This window comes from Nansenia antarctica, assembly GCF_963989245.1.
Source record: "Nansenia antarctica genome assembly, chromosome: 20".
In the NCBI taxonomy this organism is placed as follows: domain Eukaryota; kingdom Metazoa; phylum Chordata; class Actinopteri; order Argentiniformes; family Microstomatidae; genus Nansenia; species Nansenia antarctica.
Window position 1 is genome coordinate 15,504,659 of NC_137693.1, and position 25,802 is coordinate 15,530,460.

Here is a 25,802-nt window from a genome sequence, read left to right on the forward strand (position 1 = left end):
CTACTAGTAAAAACATACAAAGTGATAGATCAGCCAGATAATAATAACATCTAATAATAACATTATCTACCAATACATAATAAAATGGCCTAATGTGACTTGCATAAGGAAATTGCAACCTGAAAGGGTCACTTTTCGTAATCATAAATGACTATTGTAAAATGAATAGATTTTTTTATCATAATCATGATGTTGCTGTTTGAGTCGGGGAAGTGTCATCCAGCCCTGCCATGTCCTGTTATGTTATGTGTTTATGTGGAGATAAAAAGCCAAACTGTCTCAAAGTCCAAAAGGTGTGTCAGTTTAATCCCCCACTGGACCCAGAACACAAGAGGGAACAGGATGGTACACAAAACACAACACAGCTCATCTGACAATTCTTATTTAATTTTATTGAGAAATATCTAAAGGTATCATACAAGTACAGTACACAATTGGGGAGAGTAGACATGTGCACTCTCTGAGTTAGTCACTTCCTCTATACAAGACGCCAGGGTTTGATTATCTTATACTCCTCCAAATGGATACAAAGTCGTGAGTTTAGAATGATAAGGTTCTATCTCCGTTTAGAATGAGAAGGTTCTATCTCCGTTTAGAATGAGAAGGTTCTATCTCCGTTTAGAATGAGAAGGTTCTATCTCCGTTTAGAATGAGAAGGTTCTATCTCCGTTTAGGGTAGTTCAGAGATATTGAATGTCAAAGTTTTTACATTCCATTATGTTTTGTGAGATGGAACCTTTGTATTTTATTAATTACTAACTCAAACATTTCAACATTTTAAAAATAACACCACACAGGCATTAATAAACACCTAATGGATCAGATTACGTAAAAAACTCAATTTTGACCAAAAATGGAGATAGAACCTTATAATTCTAACGTCACAAAGTGTTAAACAACTTAAATCACACTGGCAATTTTATGGAGTTGGGAAATACCCTTCCTTGAAAGGGAAGCAGAATCCTGCTTGAGACTATTAATTTTCGTTTTTAATGAGCAGACTTGACACATACCAGGCTGACCAAATCAGCTTGTTAAAACATAAGTAGAGATAGTAGAACGGATTGTGCGCATCTATAATTAGGGTCCAGTACATGAACCACATCTACCTATAATCAAAGTTAAAATACTTATAAAAAAGAATTCAATAATAATCATCACCATTATCCTTATGAACAGCTGTGTTTTCGTTCCTGTCAAACAGATATGTAATATGACCTACAAAAAATACATCTGAACAAAAAGCAAAAAACAAGAACCACTTCATGTGCAAATGATGGCCTACTCTTCCCTCTGTAGTGACGGTCACATGACCCCCTAGCACAGGAGCAACGCCCTCTTCTTCTCTCCTAGTTTGCAGTCGCTTCGCTTTTAACAAGGCTGAGCAAAACACCAAAGACCATGTTGCAGCACTCAGTAATAACTCAGTAGTGGTTAAGCCCTGCACTGCCCAGCCTCTCCTCTACCCAGGGCCAGACCAGAGATCTCCATATCACCTCCTCCACCTCCCCCCCTCCTCACACACATCCCTCCACCTCCACCCCTCCTCACACACATCCCTCCAGATCCAAGTTCAACACTAGTTTTGTTTCCATTGCCCAGCGGGGGGCGCTAGAGGAGCCATGGCTGCTGGCTCTGTCCGCTCCTCCGGCTGCTTCCTGCTCCGTTGCTATGACACCTGTTCCACCGGCCGCATCTGCACGTCACCAATCTGGTCAAGAGACAGACAGGTTTTAATACACAAACAGACAGACAGGTTTTAATACACAAACAGACAGACAGGTTTTAATACACACACAAACAGACAGGTTTTAATACACACACAAACAGACAGGTTTTAATACACACACAAACAGACAGGTTTTAATACACAGACAGACAGGTTTTAATACACACACAAACAGACAGGTTTTAATACACAGACAGACAGGTTTTAATACACACACAAAAACTACTTATGGAGGCTAACAATGCCCCTGGCTTTAGACTATGTAGGAGTATTGATGACAGAGTAATGTTGGACTATGAGAAGCAGAATCATTATTTGTGACCAAGTACACAGATACAAAATAATAATAATAATAATAATAATAATAATAATAATAATAATAATATCTTAGATTTGTATAGCGCCTTTATCAAACCCAAGGACGCTTAACAGATTTCATAGACCGACAGTCAGACAGACAGAACAGAAAAACAAAGCAAAGAAACAAAGACAGCGAGAGTGACAAACTAGACTAGAGGCCAAAGGCCATAAGAGAGCACTGCGTACCTGGACGTGAGCAGGGGCCCCGAGGACGTACGTGACTGCGCTGGCTACGTCTTCTGCTTTCAAACACTGCAGAGGGAAGAAGAGGCCAATTACTACTCGCCTGCTGACAGATATGTACTGGGAGGAGAAGATCCACCCACACTCATCCTCAATCAGAAGCAACCTGCCTTACTTTTATACTCTCATACACTGCAGCTGCTTTCTCTGGGTCGCTGTTGTGGTGCCGGAAGGCAAACTCAGTCTCCACTATTCCAGGTGATATACACTAGAGAGAAGGAACAGGTGATATACACTAGAGAGAAGGAAGCCACAAGACACGTTTTAAATCTCTCTCTCTCTCTCTCTCTCTCTCTCTCTCTCGCACACGTACACACACACACATGTACACACACGTACACACACACACACACACACACACACATGTACACACACACACACACACACACACTCACGTACATTTACATTTACATTTTTGGCATTTAGCAGACGCCTTATTCCAAAGCGACTTACAATCAATACATTTGAATACTAAGCATGTGAATCAGCAGTCCACTATTCGTTGCAGGAAGAGTACTCTAGCTCGGGCCCGGGGCCACTGATAGAAGGAAAAACCTTCTCCCTATTATCGCCTATTATTTTATTTTATTTTTTACTGGAGAAACTGAGAAACAGTACAAGGGGGGCAGTAGAAGTTCTTAGGGACACAGTAGAGGGGAAAGCGGGTGTCTTTAGGAGACGTAGTGGTGAGGGTCAGAAGATGTCTCAGGAGGAGCAGTTAAGATGTAACCTGAAGAGATGGGTCTTCAGTCTACGACGGAAGATGGGTAGTGACTCTGCCGTTCTGACGGCCGTGGGGAGCTCATTCCACCAGCGGGGAGCCAGTGTTGTGAAGAGACGTGATCGGGCAGCCCGACTGCTGTGTAGAGGAGGTGGGGCCAGTCGGCCAGCCGAGGTGGAGGAACGGAGTGAGCGGGCAGGGGTTTGGGGGGTTACCATTTCCTTCAGGTAGGCAGGGGCTGTCCCTTTAGCTGCCTGGTATGCAAGCACCAGGGTCTTGAATCTGATGCGAGCTGCTATCGGGAGCCAGTGCAGGGTGCGAAGGAGAGGGGTGACATGCGAGTATTTGGGGAGGTTGAATACCAGCCGGGCAGCAGCATTCTGGATGAGCTGCAGAGGTCTAATGGCTGAAGCGGGGAGCCCAGCCAGGAGTACATTGCAGTAATCCAGGCGGGAGATGACCAGTGCCTGGGTCAAGAGTTGCGCTGCCTCTCTGGTAAGGAATGGTCGTATCCTTCTGATGTTGTAGAGGAGGAATCTGCAGGAGCGAGCCGTTGCTGCAATGTTCTCCGCACAGGATAGTCGGTTATCCAGGATCACTCCAAGGTTCTTGGCTGTCAGGGAGGGGGTTACAGTAGAGTTCTCCACTGTGATGGAGAAGTCTTGGAGAGGGCAGGCTTTCCCGGGGATGAAGAGGAGCTCGGTCTTGTTAAGATTGAGCTTGAGATGGTGGTCAGACGGGGGGAAGGACAGGAAGAGTTGAGTGTCGTCTGCGTAGCTGTGGTAGGAGAGCCCATGTGAAGAGATTACCGAGCCAAGAGACTTGGTGTAGAGGGAGAAGAGTAGGGGCCCTAGGACGGAACCCTGGGGAACTCCAGTGGAGAGGGTTCGTGGAGAAGATAGCGATTCTCTCCAGGTCACCTGGTAGGAGCGGCCCGCCAGGTAGGAAGAAAACCAGGAGTGTGCGGTGCCAGAGATGCCCAGGTCTGAGAGGATGGAGAGAAGGATCTGGTGATTGACTGTGTCGAAGGCAGCAGACAGGTCAAGGAGAATGAGAACAGAGGAGAGGGAGGAAGCTTGGGCAGAGTGGAGGGCTTCCGTGACAGCAAGGAGCGCCGTCTCAGTGGAATGCCCAGCCTTGAAGCCGGATTGGTGGGGGTCTAAGTGATCCATCTTCCGGAGATAGTCAGTCAGTTGTTTAGATGCCGCGCGTTCAAGGGTTTTGGAAGGGAAGGAGAGAAGGGATACCGGTCTGTAATTGTGGACAGATGATGGGTCAAGGGTAGGTTTCTTGAGGAGAGGCTTGACTCTGGCTATTTTGAAGGCCGCTGGGACAGATCCAGTGGATAGGGAGGAGTTGATTAGGGTGGTAAGGTAAGGAAGGATGTCGGCGGAAATGGATTGGAGAAGAGGGGAGGGGATGGGGTCAAGAGGGCATGTGGTTGCCCGCTTTGATGTGATAAGTGTGAGAATCTCATCGGGGGAGAGGGGGGAAAAAGATGACAATCCAGAGATCGAGTGTCGAGGGGAGAGTTTGGAAGGGGTGTTAGCATTGTTAGTGGGAACAGTGTTAGCATTGTTAGTGGGAGGAGGGAGCGGTGGGGGGAGAAAGGTGCTGCTGATGTCGTCCACCTTTGTCGTACACACACACACACACACACACACACACACACACACACACGTACACACACGTACACACACGTACACACACACACACGTACACACACGCACACACACACGTACACACACACACACGTACACACACACACACGTACACACACACAGACACATACACACACACGTACACACACACACGTACACACACGTACACAAACACACACACGTACACACACACAGACACATACATACAGACACGTACACACACGTACACACACACACACGTACACACACGTACACACACACACACACACACACACGTACACACACACACACACACTCACTGTGGCCCTGATGAGGGTCTTGGCTTCTCGTAGCTCCTGCCGTAGCCCCTCGGTCAGGGCGGTCACAGCATATTTAGTGGCGCAGTAGAAGTGCTCGTCTGCGCTGGGGACCATCCTGTGTCCCCCCATACTGCAGCAGGAGGAGAGGAAGTGAGAGAGGAGCATGTGGGAGATTTCCCCATTACCTGGAATGTATCCTCCTAAAAAACTGTTTATTGATTAAAACAAAGGGGCTAAAATGACTTATGTGTCATAGTCTACCTGTTAATGTTGATGATGTGTCCATCGTTGACGTTGCGCTCCTTCATGGACTGGTAGGCCTCCCGGGTGCAGATGGACAGGGCCAGGACGTTCACCTGGAGGGGCGGAGGTGTGGTGAGACAGAAGTACCGTCACCCTGTCCAACATGTAGCTGGGATATAAGGCAGGAAGTCCTAGAAAACACTCTCATGTTAACCTGCGGTCCGCAGACACGGGCCTGCTGTCCACCCTCCGCACCAACCTACGGACCTTTGGGGACAGAGCCTTCAGCGTGGCCGCACCTACTCTCTGGAACTCCCTCCCTATAGTGATCCGCAACGCCCCCACTCTGGACTCCTTCAAACTAGCCCTCAAAACACATCTGTTCACCAAGGCCTTTGGCCCCTAGTCACTGTTTCAGTTTTGCTTTGTTTGTTGTTGCTGTTTTGTCTGTCTGACCATTTCCCTTAGAATTGTAAAAAGCGTCTTTGGGTTTTTTGAAAGGCGCTATAGAAATTAAAGTTATTAATATTATTATGTTTTTTTGGGAGGATGAAATAGACTAAAGCAATGGTACTCCGCAGTTTTTTTTTAAGACACTTTGTGTGATTAGCCTCTCAGATAATAGAATCCAAGATAATATCATGGTTAATAAACAAGTAGAATTTCACTGGTCATTGTGTCAATATCTGAGCATGACTGTGACTGTCTCTTCCAACGGATCACCTGTCAACTCCCACAGTGACGTTCAGAGACAGCAGGTTAGAGCCAAAGGTAGGGGGAGGCGGGAAACAAGGTCAGCGTGCAGATTACACAGCCAGAAATACACCGGTGGACACATTCATCTTGGCCACCATGGCAACAGATGGACATTGTTAGAAATGCTGGGCTCTGGAGGGATAGACTTTTGAGCGGGGGGGGGGGGGGGCTTCAATGGTCAAAAGCTTAATGAATCACACTGTAAAGAAAAGTCTCACAATGGAGGGAAATAATACAGGCTTCCACAAGTGGGCCTCTGTGCCACGCCAGGCCTCGTCTCATAACCAATGGAGCAGCTTCTAGTGAGGGGAGTGTGAAGGTGTGTGTGTGTGTGTGTGTGTGTGTGTGTGTGTGTGTGTGCGGTTATGTGGGTTCACTGAACCCTGGCAATGGTTTTTGTCAAACCTTCATAAAACCGTCATCAATATAATAAACACAGAGTAGGGATGCACAGATACCGGTTTTTGGCACCGATACCGATCACCGATAATCTATGAGCAATATCGGCCGATATACTGCCGATACCGATCAAATAATAGCCTAATGCTAATTTTAAAAAAAAGGAGTGTAGAAGAGACGTTTAACATTTGGAGCACCTGATAAAGCGAGGCCTAGGCCTAATGTTTTAAAAATCTCCACAAACCTTCTGATAGGCTGGCTGAGTTGCGTCTGCACATTTTTCTTCTCATTCTCCGCGGTCAGCTTTTCAAACTCGCCATGCTCCGCTATGTGATGCAACGTCAAGTGTCTTGTTAAACTGGTTGTGTTGAAGGATTTGACCTTAGACCACCAGGTATTTTATCCTTGCACAGATTGCAGGTGGCATGTGTGACATCTGTCTCACACACTTCATAGTACTTCCACACTGTTATGTTTGTGTTTCTATTCTAAACCAGGCGTAGGTTTAAGCCTTCTTTTTATTTACAAAATGCCAACTTGCCGGTTAGGCTACAACACAGGTAACATTCGCTTATCTGTGACTGCTGCGTATGCTCAACTCTCCCGGTGCATACTGGGAACTGGAGTCCTAATGTTATAAACACATAACACCACACACACCGCTGACATATTTTAGTTTAACAAGCATGCGAGAGTGGCTCGTTTAGGTTAATGAGCCACAATGAATTGGCTCATGTTGTTTGCGTCATTGACCGGTTGTCGTGATCGGCGACTAGAAAGCATTATCGGATTTCCCCGATCTCATACTTGTAGTGATTATCGGCCGATTCCGATTGCTAGCCGCTCAATCAGGGCATCCCTACTTAAGGGTGTTTGTCCAACAACACTGTCTGTGTGGTTGAAGATGCTAGGAAAGTGATGACAGAACTTTTTGTAAACAATGTCATTTGTCAAATAAATAACCTGTCAAAAAAGACGACCTCCACATGTGACTTCCGCTTAGACCAGAAGATCATCACCTGAGAGCATCTCTATCCTATCAGAATCACATTCAGAAACACAGTGGGTCGGCCGACCACTTTTGGAGATAATAATAACTCAGTACTCAGATCGTCAGTGAACAAGGACGCGTGCAGGGGAGGAGGGAGCAGGGTTTAAATTAGGAGGGTACTGCACTTTGGGGGTAGTTTTCCACATCCTTTTAAAAGTTTTAATTGCACTGTAAAACAACAATATTACAGGCCAGCTGCAAGTCACTATGTTAATTCCAGATTGATGGTGCCTGTGTGTGTATATATGTTACGGTACATGTGGGAAAACTAGGGTTAGGTGCTACGTCGACTTGGTACATGCTGGCATGTCTAACCCTACACCTAACCCTACCCCTAACCCTAACCCTAACACTAGCACCTAACCCTAACCCTAACCCTAGCACCTAACCCTAACCCTAGTTTTCCCACATGTACCGTATTCCCACATGTACCGTAACATATGTATGTTGTCCACTCACATCGATCATGTTCCTCCAGCCCTCAGTCTTGCCGCTGAGCAGGGGTTCGTTGTGGGCCAGGCCGGCGTTGTTGATGCACACGTCCACGCCCTGGTGCAGCGTCTTAATGGCTGAGAACATGGACAGGATCTCCTCCTCGTTGGACAGGTCACACTTGTAGGGGATCAGGGTGCCGCTGTAGCCCGCGCTCTGACACTCAGCTGCCAGCTTCTGGAAGCACAACACCAGAACACCTCAGTCACCATCAAGGAAACACAGGAGGAAACAGCCACGTGCCTAAGGTGAGGACAGGTACAGGTAGTCACCATGCTTGGTTGGGTTGGTGGCTCACATTGGTTTATTTGACAGTTGGATACAACATTTTGAAATGCGCTAGCATCGTTGACGTGGAGCCATGGTCAGATGTTTGTGTTCCACATATCCCTCTCTGGACACGATTGTCTTCTATGTTCTTGGTGAGCCCAGGGAGCGTTTGCAGGACTTGGACATTGTTAGCCTATCCAACAGAACTCTGTAAACTAACTAACTTACACAGTTGAATGACGTCAGACTCTGGCCCCCTAATAGTGCTACAGAACCGACATTAGTTCTGTCCGTTTAATTCACTTCTTTTTTTTTTTATGGGAAAAAAACCCAGTCCAAATGTAAAAAATGTGCTTTGATCCTGGGGAACAAATAATCAATCATTCTGACCCATCCCTACTTTAGATACATATTATGCAGTTTCAAAATGTACAGAAAATATATCACATGTTTCAGCCAGATAAGTATATGGAAACAGTAAAAAATAAATAAAGTAGGCCTAACAGTAAAAAATAAATAAATAAGTAAAATAAGCCCTACCCGGTCACCCACGCAGCTATCTGAAAAGATATGGAACCATAAAATCAATATTCCATAAAAGGAAGATGGCCAGGGCCAGCCTGGTCACCAGCATGACTCTAAACAATCTTCTTTAAAGCTGTTCAATTAAGAACATCCCTAAATGGACTATTTACATCATTAAGAACATCCCTAAATGGACTATTTACATCATTAAGAACATCCCTAAATGGACTATTTACATTAAGAACATCCCTAAATGTACTATTTACATCATTAAGAACATCCCTAAATGGACTATTTACATCATTAAGAACATCCCCAAATGGACTATTTACATTAAGAACATCCCTAAATGGACTATTTACATCATTAAGAACATCCCTAAATGGACTATTTACATCATTAAGAACATCCCTAAATGGACTATTTACATCATTAAGAACATCCCTAAATGGACTATTTACATCATTAAGAACATCCCTAAATGTACTATTTACATCATTAAGAACATCCCTAAATGGACTATTTACATCATTAAGAACATCCCTAAATGGACTATTTACATCATTAAGAACATCCCTAAATGTACTATTTACATCATTAAGAACATCCCTAAATGGACTATTTACATCATTAAGAACATCCCTAAATGTACTATTTACATCATTAAGAACATCCCTAAATGGACTACTTGCATAACTACAAAGACAAAGTAAGTGAGTCATTTCAGAAGCCTGATGTTGGTGTTCTGCTGGGGCAGAATAAGGGTCTCCTCTCTGGACCTCTGTCAACACCGGGTGTCTGGCAAAGGAAATCCCTGCCAGAGTTAAACCCCATGACCTTTCTATGAGTGACCCCTGACCTCCACATCCTGCCTCCTCCAGGGAGGAGAGGCTCCAGGGGAGGCAGGTGCAGGGAGGTGCAGGGCAGGACCAGGTCACTCCTCCTCCAGGACTGTGGCCCTGATGAGACCCGACACACATCCCCGACCGGGCACAGCTGCACCCATCACATGATGTCTCAGTCTGGACCGCTCTCAGACAGGGAGGGGGGGGGGACTGCTCTCAGACAGGGAGGGGAGGGGAGGGGAGGGGAGGGCAGGGGGTGGCGGCAGCAGCAGTAGCCGGAGGAAAGGATGCTGTGGACTGCAGGGAGCTCTCAGCCTCTCTCTAGCCGGAGCCAACGTGTTATGACACTTGGGATGTGTAGGTACACAAACACACATGGGTATGTCACATACATGACATGGCATGGCTATGGCAGTGCACCACCTCTTCCACCAAAGCACCCCACTCAACTCCATAGGCCTATTCCACAACACATTTCTGGGCCAATATACTGTAACAAATAACAATACAATGTAGTTAGTTACTACTATAATCACACAATTAGCAAGTGTTTCTCAAGGCCCACAGCTGAGAGGAAGGTTCAGCACAAGTTCACAGCTCTGGACGTCAACGTCAGCCCAGCCTCAGCACCCTGGCGGGGCTGGCACAGGTACCCACTCTTATGGAGGGAGGGAGGGAGGGAGGGAGGGAAGGAGGGAGGGAGGGAGGGAGACGGGTGTGTGGGTGGAGGAGGTCTGGTTGCCAAGCAGAGCAGTGAAGCGTAGCGTTGGCCAGGAGGAAGGGTTGATGTGGAGAGAAGGCCAGGCCGGCCTTTTGTGAGGAGGGTGAGACAGGAGTGAGACAAGAGTGGAGCATTATTGGTTTGAGTACCACAACAGCACAGGGGGAGGACCGGAAGGAAGTATCTGTGTGTGAGTGTGTGTGTGTGTGTGTGTGTGTGTGTGTGTGTGTGTGTGTGTGTGTGTGTGTGGTTGTGAGTTGGCATAGCCTGTCTATGAGAGTACCACAACCAGGCAAGGCTGCAGCAGTACTGGAGCATGCCATATTGCCATACCATGAATGCAATGCAGCTATAGTCGAAAATGCACACAGACCCAAACCATACCCACCCACACACACACACTGCACAGTAAACACTGGCCCTAAAAAACAGTACAAAGCCCTAATCATGAGTTACTCATGTTACATCAATCAGAAGAAAAATCCGGTGTCTACTCCAAAACCATCTGACAACAATGTCTAGCCATGATAAGAGATCTGTAGACTCAACTCTGTCTCACACAAACACTCCATGTGGAACGAGCTGCACTGTGGGCAGAGCTGGTCTCACACTGAAACTCAGGTCATGTTCTCACATGAAAGTCTGAATCAGGACCCGGAGCAAGTGGACGAGTCTGCAACATTGTTGCATAAATTATTTCTCTGATCTGCGTTCTCACAGCCCTTTATGTAAACGAAGTAACATACGCAATCGAAGCAGTAGTTGATTGGTCAGAAAAAAATAGAAAATTGCCCGTTCGTCCCACTCTTATCCAGATCAACACGCGTGCACTGTTGTTTTCCTATGGACAGCCTCGATGCGTCGTTTCTAACCGGAGCGAAACCACCCTTTTCAAGCGGAGCATCCGCTCCGGGAGCGACTTCGAATGCGCGTTCTCACAGCTCCGAACGACGCAGAGCAAAGCGAATTTTATCCTAAACTCTGATTCCAAGTGTAGCAAATGTTGTAGTGAGAACACACCCTCAGAGGTTCAGATGATTAGCATCACCACAGTGCAGTGTTCCTGTCCTGCCCTGGGCAGGTGCCTGTGAGCAGGGCCACTTACTAGATACAGACACACAAAACTAGCTTTTGCACGAGGTCAGCAATGCAGGAGACCAAACATCACCGCCTGCCCTACCCATTCAGCATCCGGCTTCATCAATCATGAACCAGGGATAAGTACAACAACAGGATAGAGATATTTCCCTCAGAGCTAATGGCTCACCCTTTTTGGAGGGTGTTGTGAGAAATCAGTAATGGATGGCACAGATCAGCTATGAGTAAGATGTGCTCTGAAATTAGATTTGTCTCAGCTTAACTCTCAGCTCTGAGACAGCTGACGGATTGTATTATAGGCTAATGTGGATCTTCTTATTTTCCCAGATCTAGGTCTATGCAAAGACGGACGGTTGAGACTTTGAAACTGTCTTGCAAGAGTAGAATCTATTTTAGGATTTGGTCACTCCCTCCCTCCCTTCTTCCCTCCCGGTGTCTTTTTTAAGCACCTGTAACACACAATGCAATGCATGGGCCTGTCACACCGCATTACCATCCTCATTACCAACACTGCTGTTGTCCTGCACTCACAAAGAAAGTGTTGAGCAAGAGGTGGGGGGGGGGGGGGGGGGGTTAAGGAATGGTAGAAAGGAGAGAGAACAGTACTAAAATGACTAAATAATAAGATTATACAGAATGGAAAAATCATCAATGTAAGTATGTGTGTGCGCGCGCGAGAGAGAGAGAGAGAAAGAGACAGAGAGAGAGAGAGACAGAGAGAGAGACAGAGAGGGAGAGAGACAGAGAGAGAGACAGAGAGAGAGAGAGAGAGAGAGAGAGAGAGAGAGAGAGAGAGAGAGAGAGAGCTGGCGAGGCCACAGAAACAGAGGAAGTCCTCTTCCGTTGAAGTGTCTACTTACAGTTATTAGGCTAAATCGAGTTCCTTTCACAATAACAACTACGTAGTGCCCACCATAACACTAATGCTTACATCATAAAAATCACATAACTACATATCTCAACCAATACCAGTTATGGCTTTTTCTTTCTCAATTAAAAACACTATATTCATCCTTCAAACCCAACACTTAGGTAGTATAATACAATGATCCCAAAACATGGTTGAGATCATAGCCTTTAGACTAGTCTACCCTGAGGAGGTTCCTGTTGGGTATGTGGGGTCAAGGATGACCGTACTGTAAATAAAGGGATTATGGCAGAGGTGAGGAGGAAGCAACACTTGTAGGGTGGGAGCTGTGAGATCCCCTCCATTGGACACAATCAAAGACTGCCGCAGAAAGGTCCAAAGGTTGGGGCGGGGAGCGTGTTTTTATTGCTCTCCCAGCCCCGAGGGACACAATCAAGACAGCAGGGCTATAAAAGACAAATCACCAGCTCGCCCTCACGGACTTCCTCAGGCAGATTAATTCCACTTTTTCTAAAAACAAATACTGTAGCAGGCAGCCTACGTTCGAAAATAGCCTTGAAACAAATAAAGTTGTTAGGAGGACTTAGGGGAGAGGCAATTTGTGAAACAACATAGTCAAAGTGCTCTCTGATGGCCGAGTAAAAAGCCCATTGATGTCTGGAATGAATGGCTGGCCCAGATGATAAGCTTCTCTACCACGGGTGGAGTCAGAACAGCGCACGCAGCCAGGTGTTGTGTAACAGACTGGGGCAACCAGTATTGCGGGATTTCATTTTACCTGACGGAGCAGATGCACAGATAGAAGGAGAGGTTTACTATAAATAAGCTAGGCCGCTGAGCCAGGGTTCCTCCAGGTGTAATTTGATTAATCACTTATGAACGAATACACTAGATTACAGCAATCTGCCCAAGCCCTTCACCTCATCCTACAAACATGGTCTGATGGCTGTGCTTTGTCCTTGTACAGTAAAAGGCTGTGTGGGTGTGTGTGTGTGTGTGTGTGTGTGTGTGTGTGTGTGTGTGTGTGTGTGTGTCTGTGTATGTGTATGTGTATGTGGTGTGTGTGTGTGTGTGTGTGTCCGTGTGTGAGTGTGTGTGTGTGTGTGTGTGTGTGTGACTGTGAGTGTGTGTGTGTGTGTGTCTGTGTGAGTGTGTGTGTGTGTGTGTGTGAGTGTGTGTGTGTGTCTGTGTGTGTGTGTGAGTGTGAGTGTGAGTGTGAGTGTGAGTGTGAGTGTGTGTGTGTGTGTGTGTGTGTGTGTGTGTGTGTGTGTGTGAGTGTGAGTGTGTGTGTGTGTGTGTGTGTGTGTGTGTGTGTGAGCGCCGCAGGGGGTGAGGAGAGGTGAAGACCCACTCCAGAGCAGCAGCCTGTCACCCGTGCCTCCTCAGCCTCATGTGATGGGTTATTTCAGCACCCAACACTAGGCTGCCATGCCTGGGTGTCAAATATGCCTCCCTCCCCTCTCCCAGTCCCTCCAAGCATCTGGGCCCGGGGACAAGCACTCTGCTGCTGTCACCAGAGACCCCAGGCACACCAGGGGAGAGGAGCTCCACAGCTGCCAGATCAGCTACCAGACAAATCCATAGACACATTTAATGGATTTTATCATTCACACTAACACGAAAGGACAGGAAAGCGAACACAGCTACATCATGGTAGCCTCTGTGTGGTTGCCAGCCACCACCACTAGGGTTGCAAAATTCCTGTGAGTTTGGGAAACGTTCTGATCATTTCCAAAGTTTCCAAAACAAAGACCCTAACCATCACGTTAGGTAACATCAGCAGGTTAGAATGAATGCTGTGCGCACCATGAGACCCGGAACTGGTTTATTTCCTCAGGACTGCAGCTCAGCACAAATGCAACGTGCCACCAAATCACAGTATGGATATGCCCAGCAGTGAGGGTGTATGGCCCAATCCCGATTCCCGTCCCTACGGCTCGTTTTGGAGTGCCACTTGCTTTGGAGCCAAGGCCTCTGAACAGAGCCACAAGCCGTAGTGGCTGAAATCTTTCCCTGTGAAATGGGACAACCCTTCAAGACTCTGATAGGTCATCAGTAGTGTCATAGAAAAGCATCGACGCTCGCGATTCGTTCACAACTTAAGTTTCACGCTATCAATCGATCAAACAAGTCATCAAATAAAAAAGAACAATGCTTCATTATCAGACCATGACAGAATCACGGTGCTCTGTAGGCTAGCAACCTGTGCTCCTACCCTGCCAGTCTGCACTGATATAGGACAACAGTGCAACAACTTTGCTGCTGAACTTTGGGCGTCACGTGCCATCAAAGGGGGTAAATACGACATGGAAATATGTCAAAATGCGCCACTATCATGCACAGATCAGCCTTAAAACATGTAACGATAGACACAAAGCGCAGATTTATTTTTATGGCGTTCCGAAATCCGATGTGACAGGAACGCTGGACAAACAGCCGCTGTCCACGGCGTTAGTCAGCTACATGATAAAACCCATCGCTGCTATCATGCACTGTCGCTCACTGCTCACATCCAGTCTCCCGCTCACTGCTCTCCACACCCATCAATAATATTACATAATAACAACTGCTCGGATTACCGTAGATTGCGTGTTTTGGTTTAGTGCCACAGCGATAGCTGCATATGCCATCAAAGAGGGAAAATGCGACATGGAAATAGGTCAAAACGCGCAACTATCAGCCTAACGTTAGATAGATAACTTTACATTAAATAGGTCTACCATCATCCGCTGTCAAACGCCACAGGTAGGCCTAATAATTTATTTCTAAATAAACAAGATTGTACATCTTGTTCTGGAGCGGAAATGTGAATCGCGCTCCAATGGCATGGTGTATTTCTATAGGAAGGCCCATTGTAATTATTTATATATACATATATAATATATTATAGGTATTATTAACCATATAGGAAGGTTCCATTGGACTGACTGGGACGCTGGGCGCTCATACAGTCAGCTAATCAGATATGAGTGCTCCGGTGTCTTGCTTTGGGTAGTCTAATGGAAGTGCCCAGGTAATAGTTTTGCTATTATATTGTCCTCTACTGCTGAGCACCAAAACTCTCGCATCTTAAACTTGACTGAAGCGCGCTGGACTTTGGAACAGTCAGTGTATTTCTATGTTGGTAAGCATAGGCACAGCACATCGGCATAAGAGCGATTTTTTTGTTATGCGTGTTATAAAGAAAAGGTCTATAACTCATTGAAATTACATTAAACTAAGATAATAAGATGGTTATCATAATTTTTCTAATCTTTATTAACATAGAAAAAGTAATTACATTTATGAGTGACTTCCGCATTGCCTAGAGCGAAATCGGAAGCGAAAATCGGCATTTCTGTAGATGGTTCGCAATGCATCCTGGGAGGTAGGGCCATAGCTCCGAACCGAACGTGGTCCTGAAAAATCTCCAAACAGAGCCGTGGAAAGCCCTCCCCCTTCCCCCTAGGGCTTCATGAAAACATGAATTGGGACACCCCTACCCTAAACGTGAACACGCAAAACGAAGCCGTAGGGGTGAAACGGAGGCGTAGGGGTGAATTGGCATTGGCCCTATGACTCAGTTCTGACTAATGTACCATGATGACGGCAGACTGTGTAGACATGGACCAGATGCAGTGAACCCAAATGATGCCTCAGGGTTTGTGATGTCTCCTAATTCAGTCTGTCCGCGGCGTAACTCTCTCTGTCCAACGGGCATCCGTCTGATCACAGCCTCCAGCTCAGCTCCTCAGTGGCACTTAGGAGCATCTTACCAGACCCGCTCCCCCCCCTCTCCCCTCCCCACAGAGAGACGTTCAGAGAGAGCCCAGACACACTGATCATGTCTGCTGAAGTCAGAGCAGCATGAAAGCCTATGCCTGAGGGACACACACACGCGCACACACACACACACACACACACACACACACACATACACACACACACACACACACACACACACACACACAGTGAACACTGAACAGCTCATCTGCTAACATGAGACAGCACAGTAGCAGTTGCTCAGGAGAATGTGTGGCTCTCAGCTCCCCGAAAGATGACTAGCATAAGGACAGCACAGTGAGGGGGGGGGGGGACGGGACAGGACAGCACAGTGAGGGGGGGGAGGACAGCCCAGTGAGGGGGGGGGACAGCACAATGAGGGGGGACAGCACAACTGAGGAAGAACTGAGGGTAAAAACAATGGCTTTGAGATACAACCAATGAACAAATGATCCTCACTACACATAGCACATTAACACATTAACCACTATGTGGTTGTGAGCGGGGCCGGCGCCTTGCATGGTAGCTTGCCGTCATTGGTGTGTGAATGTGTGAATAAGAGGCCGTTGTAAAGCGCTTGGGATAAAGGCGCTATACAAGTGCAGTCCATTTACCATTTATTTACCAAAGTGTCCGACTGAAAAAGTCTACACAATAACTCTTGCAGAGGTACTGTAATGGTGTGTGAGGGAATTATTTTACTATTATGAAAAAATCATATTGCTCAGTAAAAAGGGTTGATCCTGGAAGGTAATGTTGCCTAGCAGTTTCCCACACGTCCGATGGGAACATTGTCTTATCAGAGAGATGATTTGTCAGCTCAGCACCCACATGGAAAATCCAAACTCAGTGGGAAAGTGTCACGGGTCATCTAATGTCAATGAATAAGTAAATGAGCAATGAACAGATGGGCATTACTCATCACACAGCCTCCATGCAGCCATATTCTGATTGGAAAATAATATTTTTCCTACAGATAAAGCATCATATTTTATATTTTAAGTAGGCTAATATTTTCAAGTTTTGAGAAAAACTGAATAAACTGAACCTAATTTTATTTATTTTTTTGTCAATGTTTGTAATTTGTAAAATAATATAGAATATAATAGAATATATGGTATTTAGGCAAAACCAGAATTTTCCTCCAAAGTGACGTAAGCCATTATTTTAAGAAGGTGACGATATAAATGTGATTTTAGGAGGCAGAAAACAGAGTGAGAGAAATAGACACACAGATTGAATGAAAGACAGTGAAACAAAGAAAGAAAGAAAGAATGAGTGAAAGAAAGAAAGAAAGAAAGAAAGAAAGAAAGAAAGAAGGAGGGGGAGAGCAAGCAAGCCAGGGAGGGAGAGTGAGTGGATGTGAAAGTGAAGTGAAGTCACCCCTCACTGGCCTGACCCACTTCAAACGCCTTGCTGGGTGAAAACTACTGGTGGTAAGAGAACTGCTGTCTGGCTGAACGCCCAGACCCCGAGAGGGGGTGAGGGGGTGAGAGGGGTAAGGGGGTGAGAGGGGTGAGAGGGGTAAGGGGGTGAGAGGGGTAAGGGGGTGAGAGGGGTAAGGGGGTGGGTGTTGGCATGTCACTTCAGTGGCACCACAGAAGCTGTCACTCATAGCTACAATGTGGAGTTGTCAGGCATAGACGTCGGGACTGTACTCACAATCTACTGGTCCCAGTCTACTCGCAGAGGAATGTGGAGCCAGAGAGGAAGACTAACTCACTCTGCGTGACTGTCAGTGTCAGTTCAGTACCTTTTTACGGGCCGGAACAGACACTAAACCTAAGCCAGAAAAACATCCCATTATCCCAGTCAACATGCCGCAATGGAAGGCATCCACATTGCTGTCTATTTCTGAACACTGACAGACCAGGAAAGAAATACCCTGATTTGTCTGTAAAGATCCGTTGGCGATTGGGCTGAATCTCTCTGTGGTGGATGACATCACTTCTCTGTTAACTGAGATGAACATAGTACATTCACTTTCCCTCCTGTAGTTCTCCAACCATAATGATTGGGCACAAGTTTAAAATATATGTTTTTATATTTTATTAAGTGCGCTTGCAGTAGCAAGCAGCACTTATTAGTATTGTACATATATATATGTATCTATTAAGTGTGCTTGCAGTAGCAAGCAACACTTATTAGTATTGTACATATATATTCTTCCTCTTATTATAGCTACATTTGGCCACAGTTTTGGGACTAGGTAGACATGAGAGGTGTCAAAACGTGCGGCTCGTTCCAACTCGCGTTGCTATTGTCGGACGGAAGGTTACGGCCTACGGTTTACCCACAATGCCCCGTTAAGCGGCCAAAAATGTCCGTAGACAATGAATGGGGCGATATTCAAAACGCCACTGATCGGCCTCTGAGTGACGTAAAGACACGCGGTCTTCGCCGGGGGGGGCAGGGAGGTGAAGCGCTAGTTAGCTCGGCCCCTGGGTGAGCTAGAGAAACGCGGTCTTTGCCGGGGGGTGCAGGGAGGTGAAGCGCTAGTTAGCTCGGCCCCTGGGTGAGCTAGAGAAACGCGGTCTTTGCCGGGGGATGCAGTGGAGTGGCCCGGGGGGGGGGGGGGCAAGCACACTTCACTGTTTCCACAGGAATTGTACCTGTCTAGTTTGTATTAGTTTTATATTCAACCCTATGTAACCCTATTTTAAGAGTGAGAGAGCGGGTTAGCCAGTCCCCTACGTAAGAAGACCTGGCTTGGCTATCGCTAATGTTGAATCTCAGTCAGATACTGATCCAGTATAAGACTCTGTTGACACGTTGGCATTAACACAGAAGGTAATAACATGATTGAAACTACATATTTGTGAAGCCGTTTGGTGTTGTAGAGGGCTAAATAAAGTTGTCTGTCATGTCAAATGTCATTCTTACTTGTTGATTTATAGACATACGTAGGCTATGTTCCAACTCTTACGGCCTTACGGAAGAGTTGTACCCATTAACACCTTGCAGATAACTTTAATCTTCAGATGCTGCACGCACACGCGCACGTGCACGCGTGAAAGAAAGAAAGAAAGAAAGAAAGAAGGAGGGTAGATTCAAATACTTGCAAGGAGGCTTACGGAGGGTGACCCATGACTGGAAGGTAACTCTCTTCTTTTAATGAACGACTGTTCTAATAAAGACGCAGAAGTCATCTAAGTTTAAAATGACGATGGGTGGGAGGAGATTGCCCTGGGAAACCCTTGACCATTCAAAGGACACCGCCTGAGACAGTTGCCCCTTGTTAGCCCCTCATCCATCCAACCCACTTCAAGCCAAGGTCGGTGGAATATTCTAGTTTAACTATTTCACACAAGATCCAAGGATGACACCATGATCCTTGTCCTGGGCCTGCATCATACCACGCACCACTCATACATTTTCTAGGAATTGGCTGAGGCCAAAGTACAGCCACTCATAGATTAAATGACAGACACCCGCCACACCCGCCTCACCCCCCACCCAGAGCCACGCATCACAGCCAAACTGACACCAGTCTCCTCTACAGTCTCAGCAGCTTCAACGTGAACTGATACACTTGCATTGACTGAGTGAAAAAAAAAGTTTGTTAGGACTAAGAACAATTTAAAAAGGTCCTGTATGTAAAATATAAGCTTTGTAAAATCTTCCTAATGGTTGTAATGACTGTTTGATTGGTATTGATCAGGGAATGAGATCCCTTGAAAGGAATATTTCATTTACTAACTAACATGTTGTGACTGTTCTAGGACTCATATTAACATGTTGTGGCTGTTCTAGTACTCATATTAACATGTTGTGACTGTTCTAGTACTCATATTAACATGTTGTGACTGTTCTAGTACTCATATTAACATGTTGTGACTGTTCTAGTACTCATATTAACATGTTGTGACTGTTCTAGTACTCATATTAACATGTTGTGGCTGTTCTAGAGGACTCATTTTAACATGTTGTGGCTGTTCTAGTACTAGGGATGCTCCGATTTATCGGCCACCGATTTAAATCGGCCGATTTCACTCCAAATGACTCGATCGGTGATCGGCAAAAATGGCCGATCGCAAAAAACGATTTTTTAATATTTTTTTTCCCTGGGGAAGACAGATAACTGAACAGAAAACATAGGAGGACGTAACAGTATGTAAACCATGAAGGCCACGTTTATGATGTCTTTTATACAGCCATATCGACTGACTTGGGCTTCAGGCCCTAACTGGGTGATAGGCCAGACCTTTACTATGCCATAAAAATGGGTCTGCGTTTGCTTGATGCCTAATGGATCAAAACTTTTGTCTAAAAAGCAAAAAATATTTAGGCTATCCAGTCAGTTATGTATTTTTAAAAAAATCGGTATCGGTATCGGTTGATCTTGAGGAAACAAATCGGTGATCGGTATCGGCCCCAAAAATCCAGATCGGAGCATCCCTATCTAGTACTCATATTAACATGTTGTGGCTGTTCTAGGACTCATATTAACATGTTGTGGCTGTTCTAGGACTCATATTAACATGTTGTGGCTGTTCTAGGACTCATATTAACATGTTGTGACTGTTCTAGGACTCATATTAACATGTTGTGGCTGTTCTAGAGGACTCATATTAACATGTTGTGACTGTTCTATGACTCATATTAACATGTTGTGACTGTTCTATGACTCATATTAACATGTTGTGACTGTTCTATGACTCATATTAACATGTTGTGACTGTTCTAGAGGACTCATATTAACATGTTGTGACTGTTCTAGGGGACTCATCTGACTTTCTATCTCTGGTGGCTGCTTTCCAACAATTATTGTTCAACACTGCAATGGGGGTTACAATATTATTAGGGAGGAGAATTTCAGAATTTCGCCTCTGTGACCAGAGGTAGCATATTTCCAACAAATGCCCTGCTCCTTTAAAAGGGGGTCTCCAATTTGGTAATGGACTGTATGGCGAAAGCATCCATATGAATGCATTATTCTCATATACAAAAATGAAGTCTATATCTATGGTCTGAGTAATACATCCTTCTTAGCCACTGCCATATATTGTACATTAAATTATTAATTTTAATTGTCATTGGCATAGTACAAGTACAATGCCAACGAAATGCATTTGGCATCTAGCCAGATAGCGCATAGTGCAAGCCGTAGCAATATGTACAGATATATGTACAGTGGGTTATGTACAGACAAGGGCGAGATATGTAGAGTAAGATATCTGCAGTAGATATGTACACAACATAACATGTATGTTTTGGCCCGGCTTTGGCTTTCTGTGTATAACAACTACTGGGAACTGTGGTGCTGGTACATAAAACAAGCCTATCAACCACAAGATGAACTGTGGCCGCAGGCGCTGGGCTCACATGAGACACCTGGCACTGAGCTAGCATGAGACACCTGGCACTGGGCTAGCATGAGACACCTGGCACTGTGCTAGCATGAGACACCTGGCACTGTGCTAACATGAGACACCTGGCACTGTGCTAGCATGAGACACCTGGCACTGTGCTAACATGAGACACCTGGCACTGGGCTAGCATGAGACTACTGGCACTGTGCTAGCATGAGACACCTGGCACTGTGCTAGCATGAGACACCTGGCACTGTGCTAGCATGAGACACCTGGCACTGTGCTAGCATGAGACACCTGGCACTGTGCTAGCATGAGACAACATGAGACACCTGGCACTGTGCTAGCATGAGACAACATGAGACACCTGGCACTGTGCTAGCATGAGACTACATGAGACTACTGGCACTGTGCTAGCATGAGACTACATGAGACACCTGGCACTGTGCTAGGATGAGACAACATGAGACTACTGGCACTGTGCTAGCATGAGACTACATGAGACACCTGGCACTGTGCTAGCATGAGACTACATGAGACTACTGGCACTGTGCTAGGATGAGACTACATGAGACTACTGGCACTGTGCTAGCATGAGACTACATGAGACACCTGGCACTGTGCTAGCATGAGACTACATGAGACTACTGGCACTGTGCTAGGATGAGACAACATGAGACACCTGGCACTGTGCTAGGATGAGACTACATGAGACTACTGGCACTGTGCTAGGATGAGACAACATGAGACTACATGAGACTACTGGCACTGTGCTAGGATGAGACAACATGAGACAACATGAGACACCTGGCACTGTGCTAGGATGAGACAACATGAGACTACATGAGACTACTGGCACTGTGCTAGCATGAGACTACATGAGACTACTGGCACTGTGCTAGGATGAAACAACATGAGACTACATGAGACACCTGGCACTGTGCTAGCATGAGACTACATGAGACACCTGGCACTGTGCTAGCATGAGACTACATGAGACTACTGGCACTGTGCTAGGATGAGACTACATGAGACTACTGGCACTGTGCTAGCATGAGACTACATGAGACTACATGAGACTACTGGCACTGTGCTAGCATGAGACAACATGAGACTACATGAGACACCTGGCACTGTGCTAGCATGAGACTACATGAGACACCTGGCACTGTGCTAGCATGAGACTACATGAGACTACTGGCACTGTGCTAGCATGAGACACCATGAGACACCCGGCACTGTGCTAGCATGAGACTACTGGCACTGTGCTAGCATGAGACTACATGAGACTACATGAGACACCTGGCACTGTGCTAGCATGAGACTACATGAGACTACTGGCACTGTGCTAGCATGAGACTACATGAGACTACATGAGACTACTGGCACTGTGCTAGCATGAGACTACATGAGACACCTGGCACTGTGCTAGCATGAGACTACATGAGACTACTGGCACTGTGCTAGCATGAGACAACATGAGACACCTGGCACTGTGCTAGCATGAGACTACATGAGACTACATGAGACTACTGGCACTGTGCTAGCATGAGACTACATGAGACACCTGGCACTGTGCTAGCATGAGACTACTGGCACTGTGCTAGCATGAGACAACATGAGACACCTGGCACTGTGCTAGCATGAGACTACATGAGACTACTGGCACTGTGCTAGCATGAGACAGCATGAGACACCTGGCACTGTGCTAGCATGAGACTACATGAGACTACTGGCACTGTGCTAGCATGAGACTACATGAGACTACTGGCACTGTGCTAGCATGAGACTACATGAGACTACTGGCACTGTGCTAGGATGAGACAACATGAGACTACATGAGACTACTGGCACTGTGCTAGCATGAGACAACATGAGACTACATGAGACACCTGGCACTGTGCTAGCATGAGACTACATGAGACACCTGGCACTGTGCTAGCATGAGACTACATGAGACTACTGGCACTGTGCTAGCATGAGACACCATGAGACACCTGGCACTGTGCTAGGATGAGACAACATGAGACTACTGGCACTGTGCTAGCATGAGACTACATGAGACTACTGGCACTGTGCTAGCATGAGACTACATGAGACTACTGGCACTGTGCTAGCATGAGACTACATGAGACTACATGAGACTACTGGCACTGTGCTAGCATGAGACTACATGAGACACCTGGCACTGTGCTAGCATGAGACTACATGAGACTACTGGCACTGTGCTAGCATGAGACTACATGAGACTACTGGCACTGTGCTAGCATGAGACTACATGAGACTACTGGCACTGTGCTAGCATGAGACTACATGAGACTACTGGCACTGTGCTAGCATGAGACACCTGGCACTAACAGGTCTACACATGAGGGCCTCATCAGTCTTTTAGGTAAGTCAGTGAAGTGTAAGGGTGACTGGGTCCTATCCAGAATCACATCTTTTTCAACCCATTACCAGCTTCCCTAATAAGAGGACTTATTATTATTATTATTATTATTATTATTAATATTGTATTATTGCCATGCAATCAACTTGTCAGTGAATTGTTGGAATTTGGTATTCTATGCTTTAGGCAAGGGGCCGGCCATAGACGGTGACCCTGGAGCAATTAGGGGTTCAGTGCCTTGCTCAAGGCCACCTCGACACATGGCCAGCCTTGCGATCATTAGACGCCGGCTCCACCTCCTGAGCCACTGCTGCCCCTATTAAAAGGTAGACTCTGAGATATGACATCATAGCAAAAGAAGAAGGGTGAACGACATTGCCGAAGACTGTCAAAAAACAGAGATGCAACAGTCTAGACTCTAGAGCAGTGGTCTTCAACCGGGGGTCCGCGACCCCTAGGGGGTCCGCAGAGGTACTGCAGGGGGTCCGCCATTTTTTTTCATAATAATTGACATTTTCCACCAAAATAATCAGTGAGAATTAAAAAATATAACAAAAATGATATTGAGTAAAGTACAAGCATTAATAGGCAATAATAAGCTACTTTTGACAAAAACTATTGACAAAATAAATGATGCCCATGATTCTAGAGTCTCACATAACGTCAGCTGAAGAAAAAAAAAAAACCTGTCTAGCAAGCTAGGTGTTGGCTAAAACGCTGCAGTTCGGTCTTCATTGCGAAATTAACGTTAATTAATAACTAGCATAACGTTACTAATTTAGTTAGTTTGATAATAACAAACCCGCCTCTTTGCTTCTCTATGCGCCGCTATAACGCGCTCCTTTACCATTCCGAGGTCAGATGGCTTTCCCGTGGATCAGTATTGGCATGCGTCTTTGAATTACGCACAGCTATCCTCGAGATTCTGCTACCGGGCGGAGCTGGCTGCGCATTTCAATGCATTTCCGCGGATTCCGCGGTGCCCTCGCCTGACGTGAAATGCGCAATTGTTGATCACTTGGAGGCAGTGGCGGCTGGTGCTAAAAATTTTGGGTGGGGCACAGCAGTGTTTCCTCCAGGATTTTTCACATTAGTGGGGGGGGGGTCCTCTTTCGCGCTGTGCGCGCGATTTTTTTTCCGCGTGCACGAATTTTTTTTCGCGTGCACGCGCGCTCAAAACAAAGACGGAATTTCACTTTACCCACGCAATACCCACTTAAACATGTGTGAGGATACGTAACGGCGTTTTGTGACAGAACTTTCACTTTCATTCATGAAATTCACCCGTCTGTGTTACTGTTTACACAAGTAAAATCACAGTGTGACAGTCAGATGGAGCATTCGGTAAACAACAACAGCAAGGTAATGCATCAGTTGAGTTAAAGAAAACAAACTCTTACCTTTGATGACACCGACATGAGCCCTGCTTACCCGTACCTCTGCCGTTCTGTTCGTGGTGATTTTAGAGGCAATAGATTATTTTTGTCCCCACGTTAGGTGCGAGGCTGCTCGGTTAACCCATTAGCGGGAACATTATTAGTTGCACAAAATAGGCTGATTTAATTGACCATGAACATCAGAGACAGACATTACGAATGTTCATTTAAAATACTCCGGAAGCCCGGAAGTCGGAAGTCCTCAGCATAATGCATTGTCTGCAATACAACTGGATATTCAGGACGCACATTTTTGCGCCCCGGCCAAGAAATAGAGACAGCCAATTGGAGCGCTGCTACAGCTCACGTGTAAGCGAAAAGTATTCGGCCTGGCATAGACTTGCATTGACCGGCGCCCCGACTCCTCCCCCTATGTATTTTAACAGTGAATTTTACACACACACACAGATTAAAAAAATATTGTATTGGAGGATTTTTAATGAATGCTGATAGGCGCAGACAGAATATCAGCCGCATTTTGTGAATAAACAATGTTTATTTTTTTAAAAAACTTTTACAAATCGCAACTAGGAAGTGAAGGTGGGGGCGGCGCCCCAGCGCCCTCTATCGGCCAGCCGCCACTGCTTGGAGGCACTCGAAAGTCAATTTGAGAAGTACTTTT

The 25,802-nt window shown here is 46.0% G+C and overlaps 1 protein-coding gene across 1 annotated transcript in view; it reads right to left on the minus strand.

The window, feature by feature from the left end:
• Nucleotides 1–1,563: 1,563 nt before the first annotated feature.
• dhrs11a (dehydrogenase/reductase 11a) overlaps nt 1,564–25,802 on the minus strand; it is a 28,657-nt gene continuing 4,418 nt past the window's right edge. The window contains exons 2-7 of the mRNA XM_080549753.1: nt 7,922–8,131; nt 5,275–5,369; nt 5,014–5,143; nt 2,448–2,540; nt 2,276–2,341; nt 1,564–1,711 (exon numbers count right to left, since the gene is read on the minus strand). Coding sequence (XP_080405879.1) covers nt 1,670–1,711; nt 2,276–2,341; nt 2,448–2,540; nt 5,014–5,143; nt 5,275–5,369; nt 7,922–8,131 — 636 coding nt within the window. The 3' untranslated portion in view covers nt 1,564–1,669. The remainder of the gene's footprint in view (nt 1,712–2,275; nt 2,342–2,447; nt 2,541–5,013; nt 5,144–5,274; nt 5,370–7,921; nt 8,132–25,802) is intronic.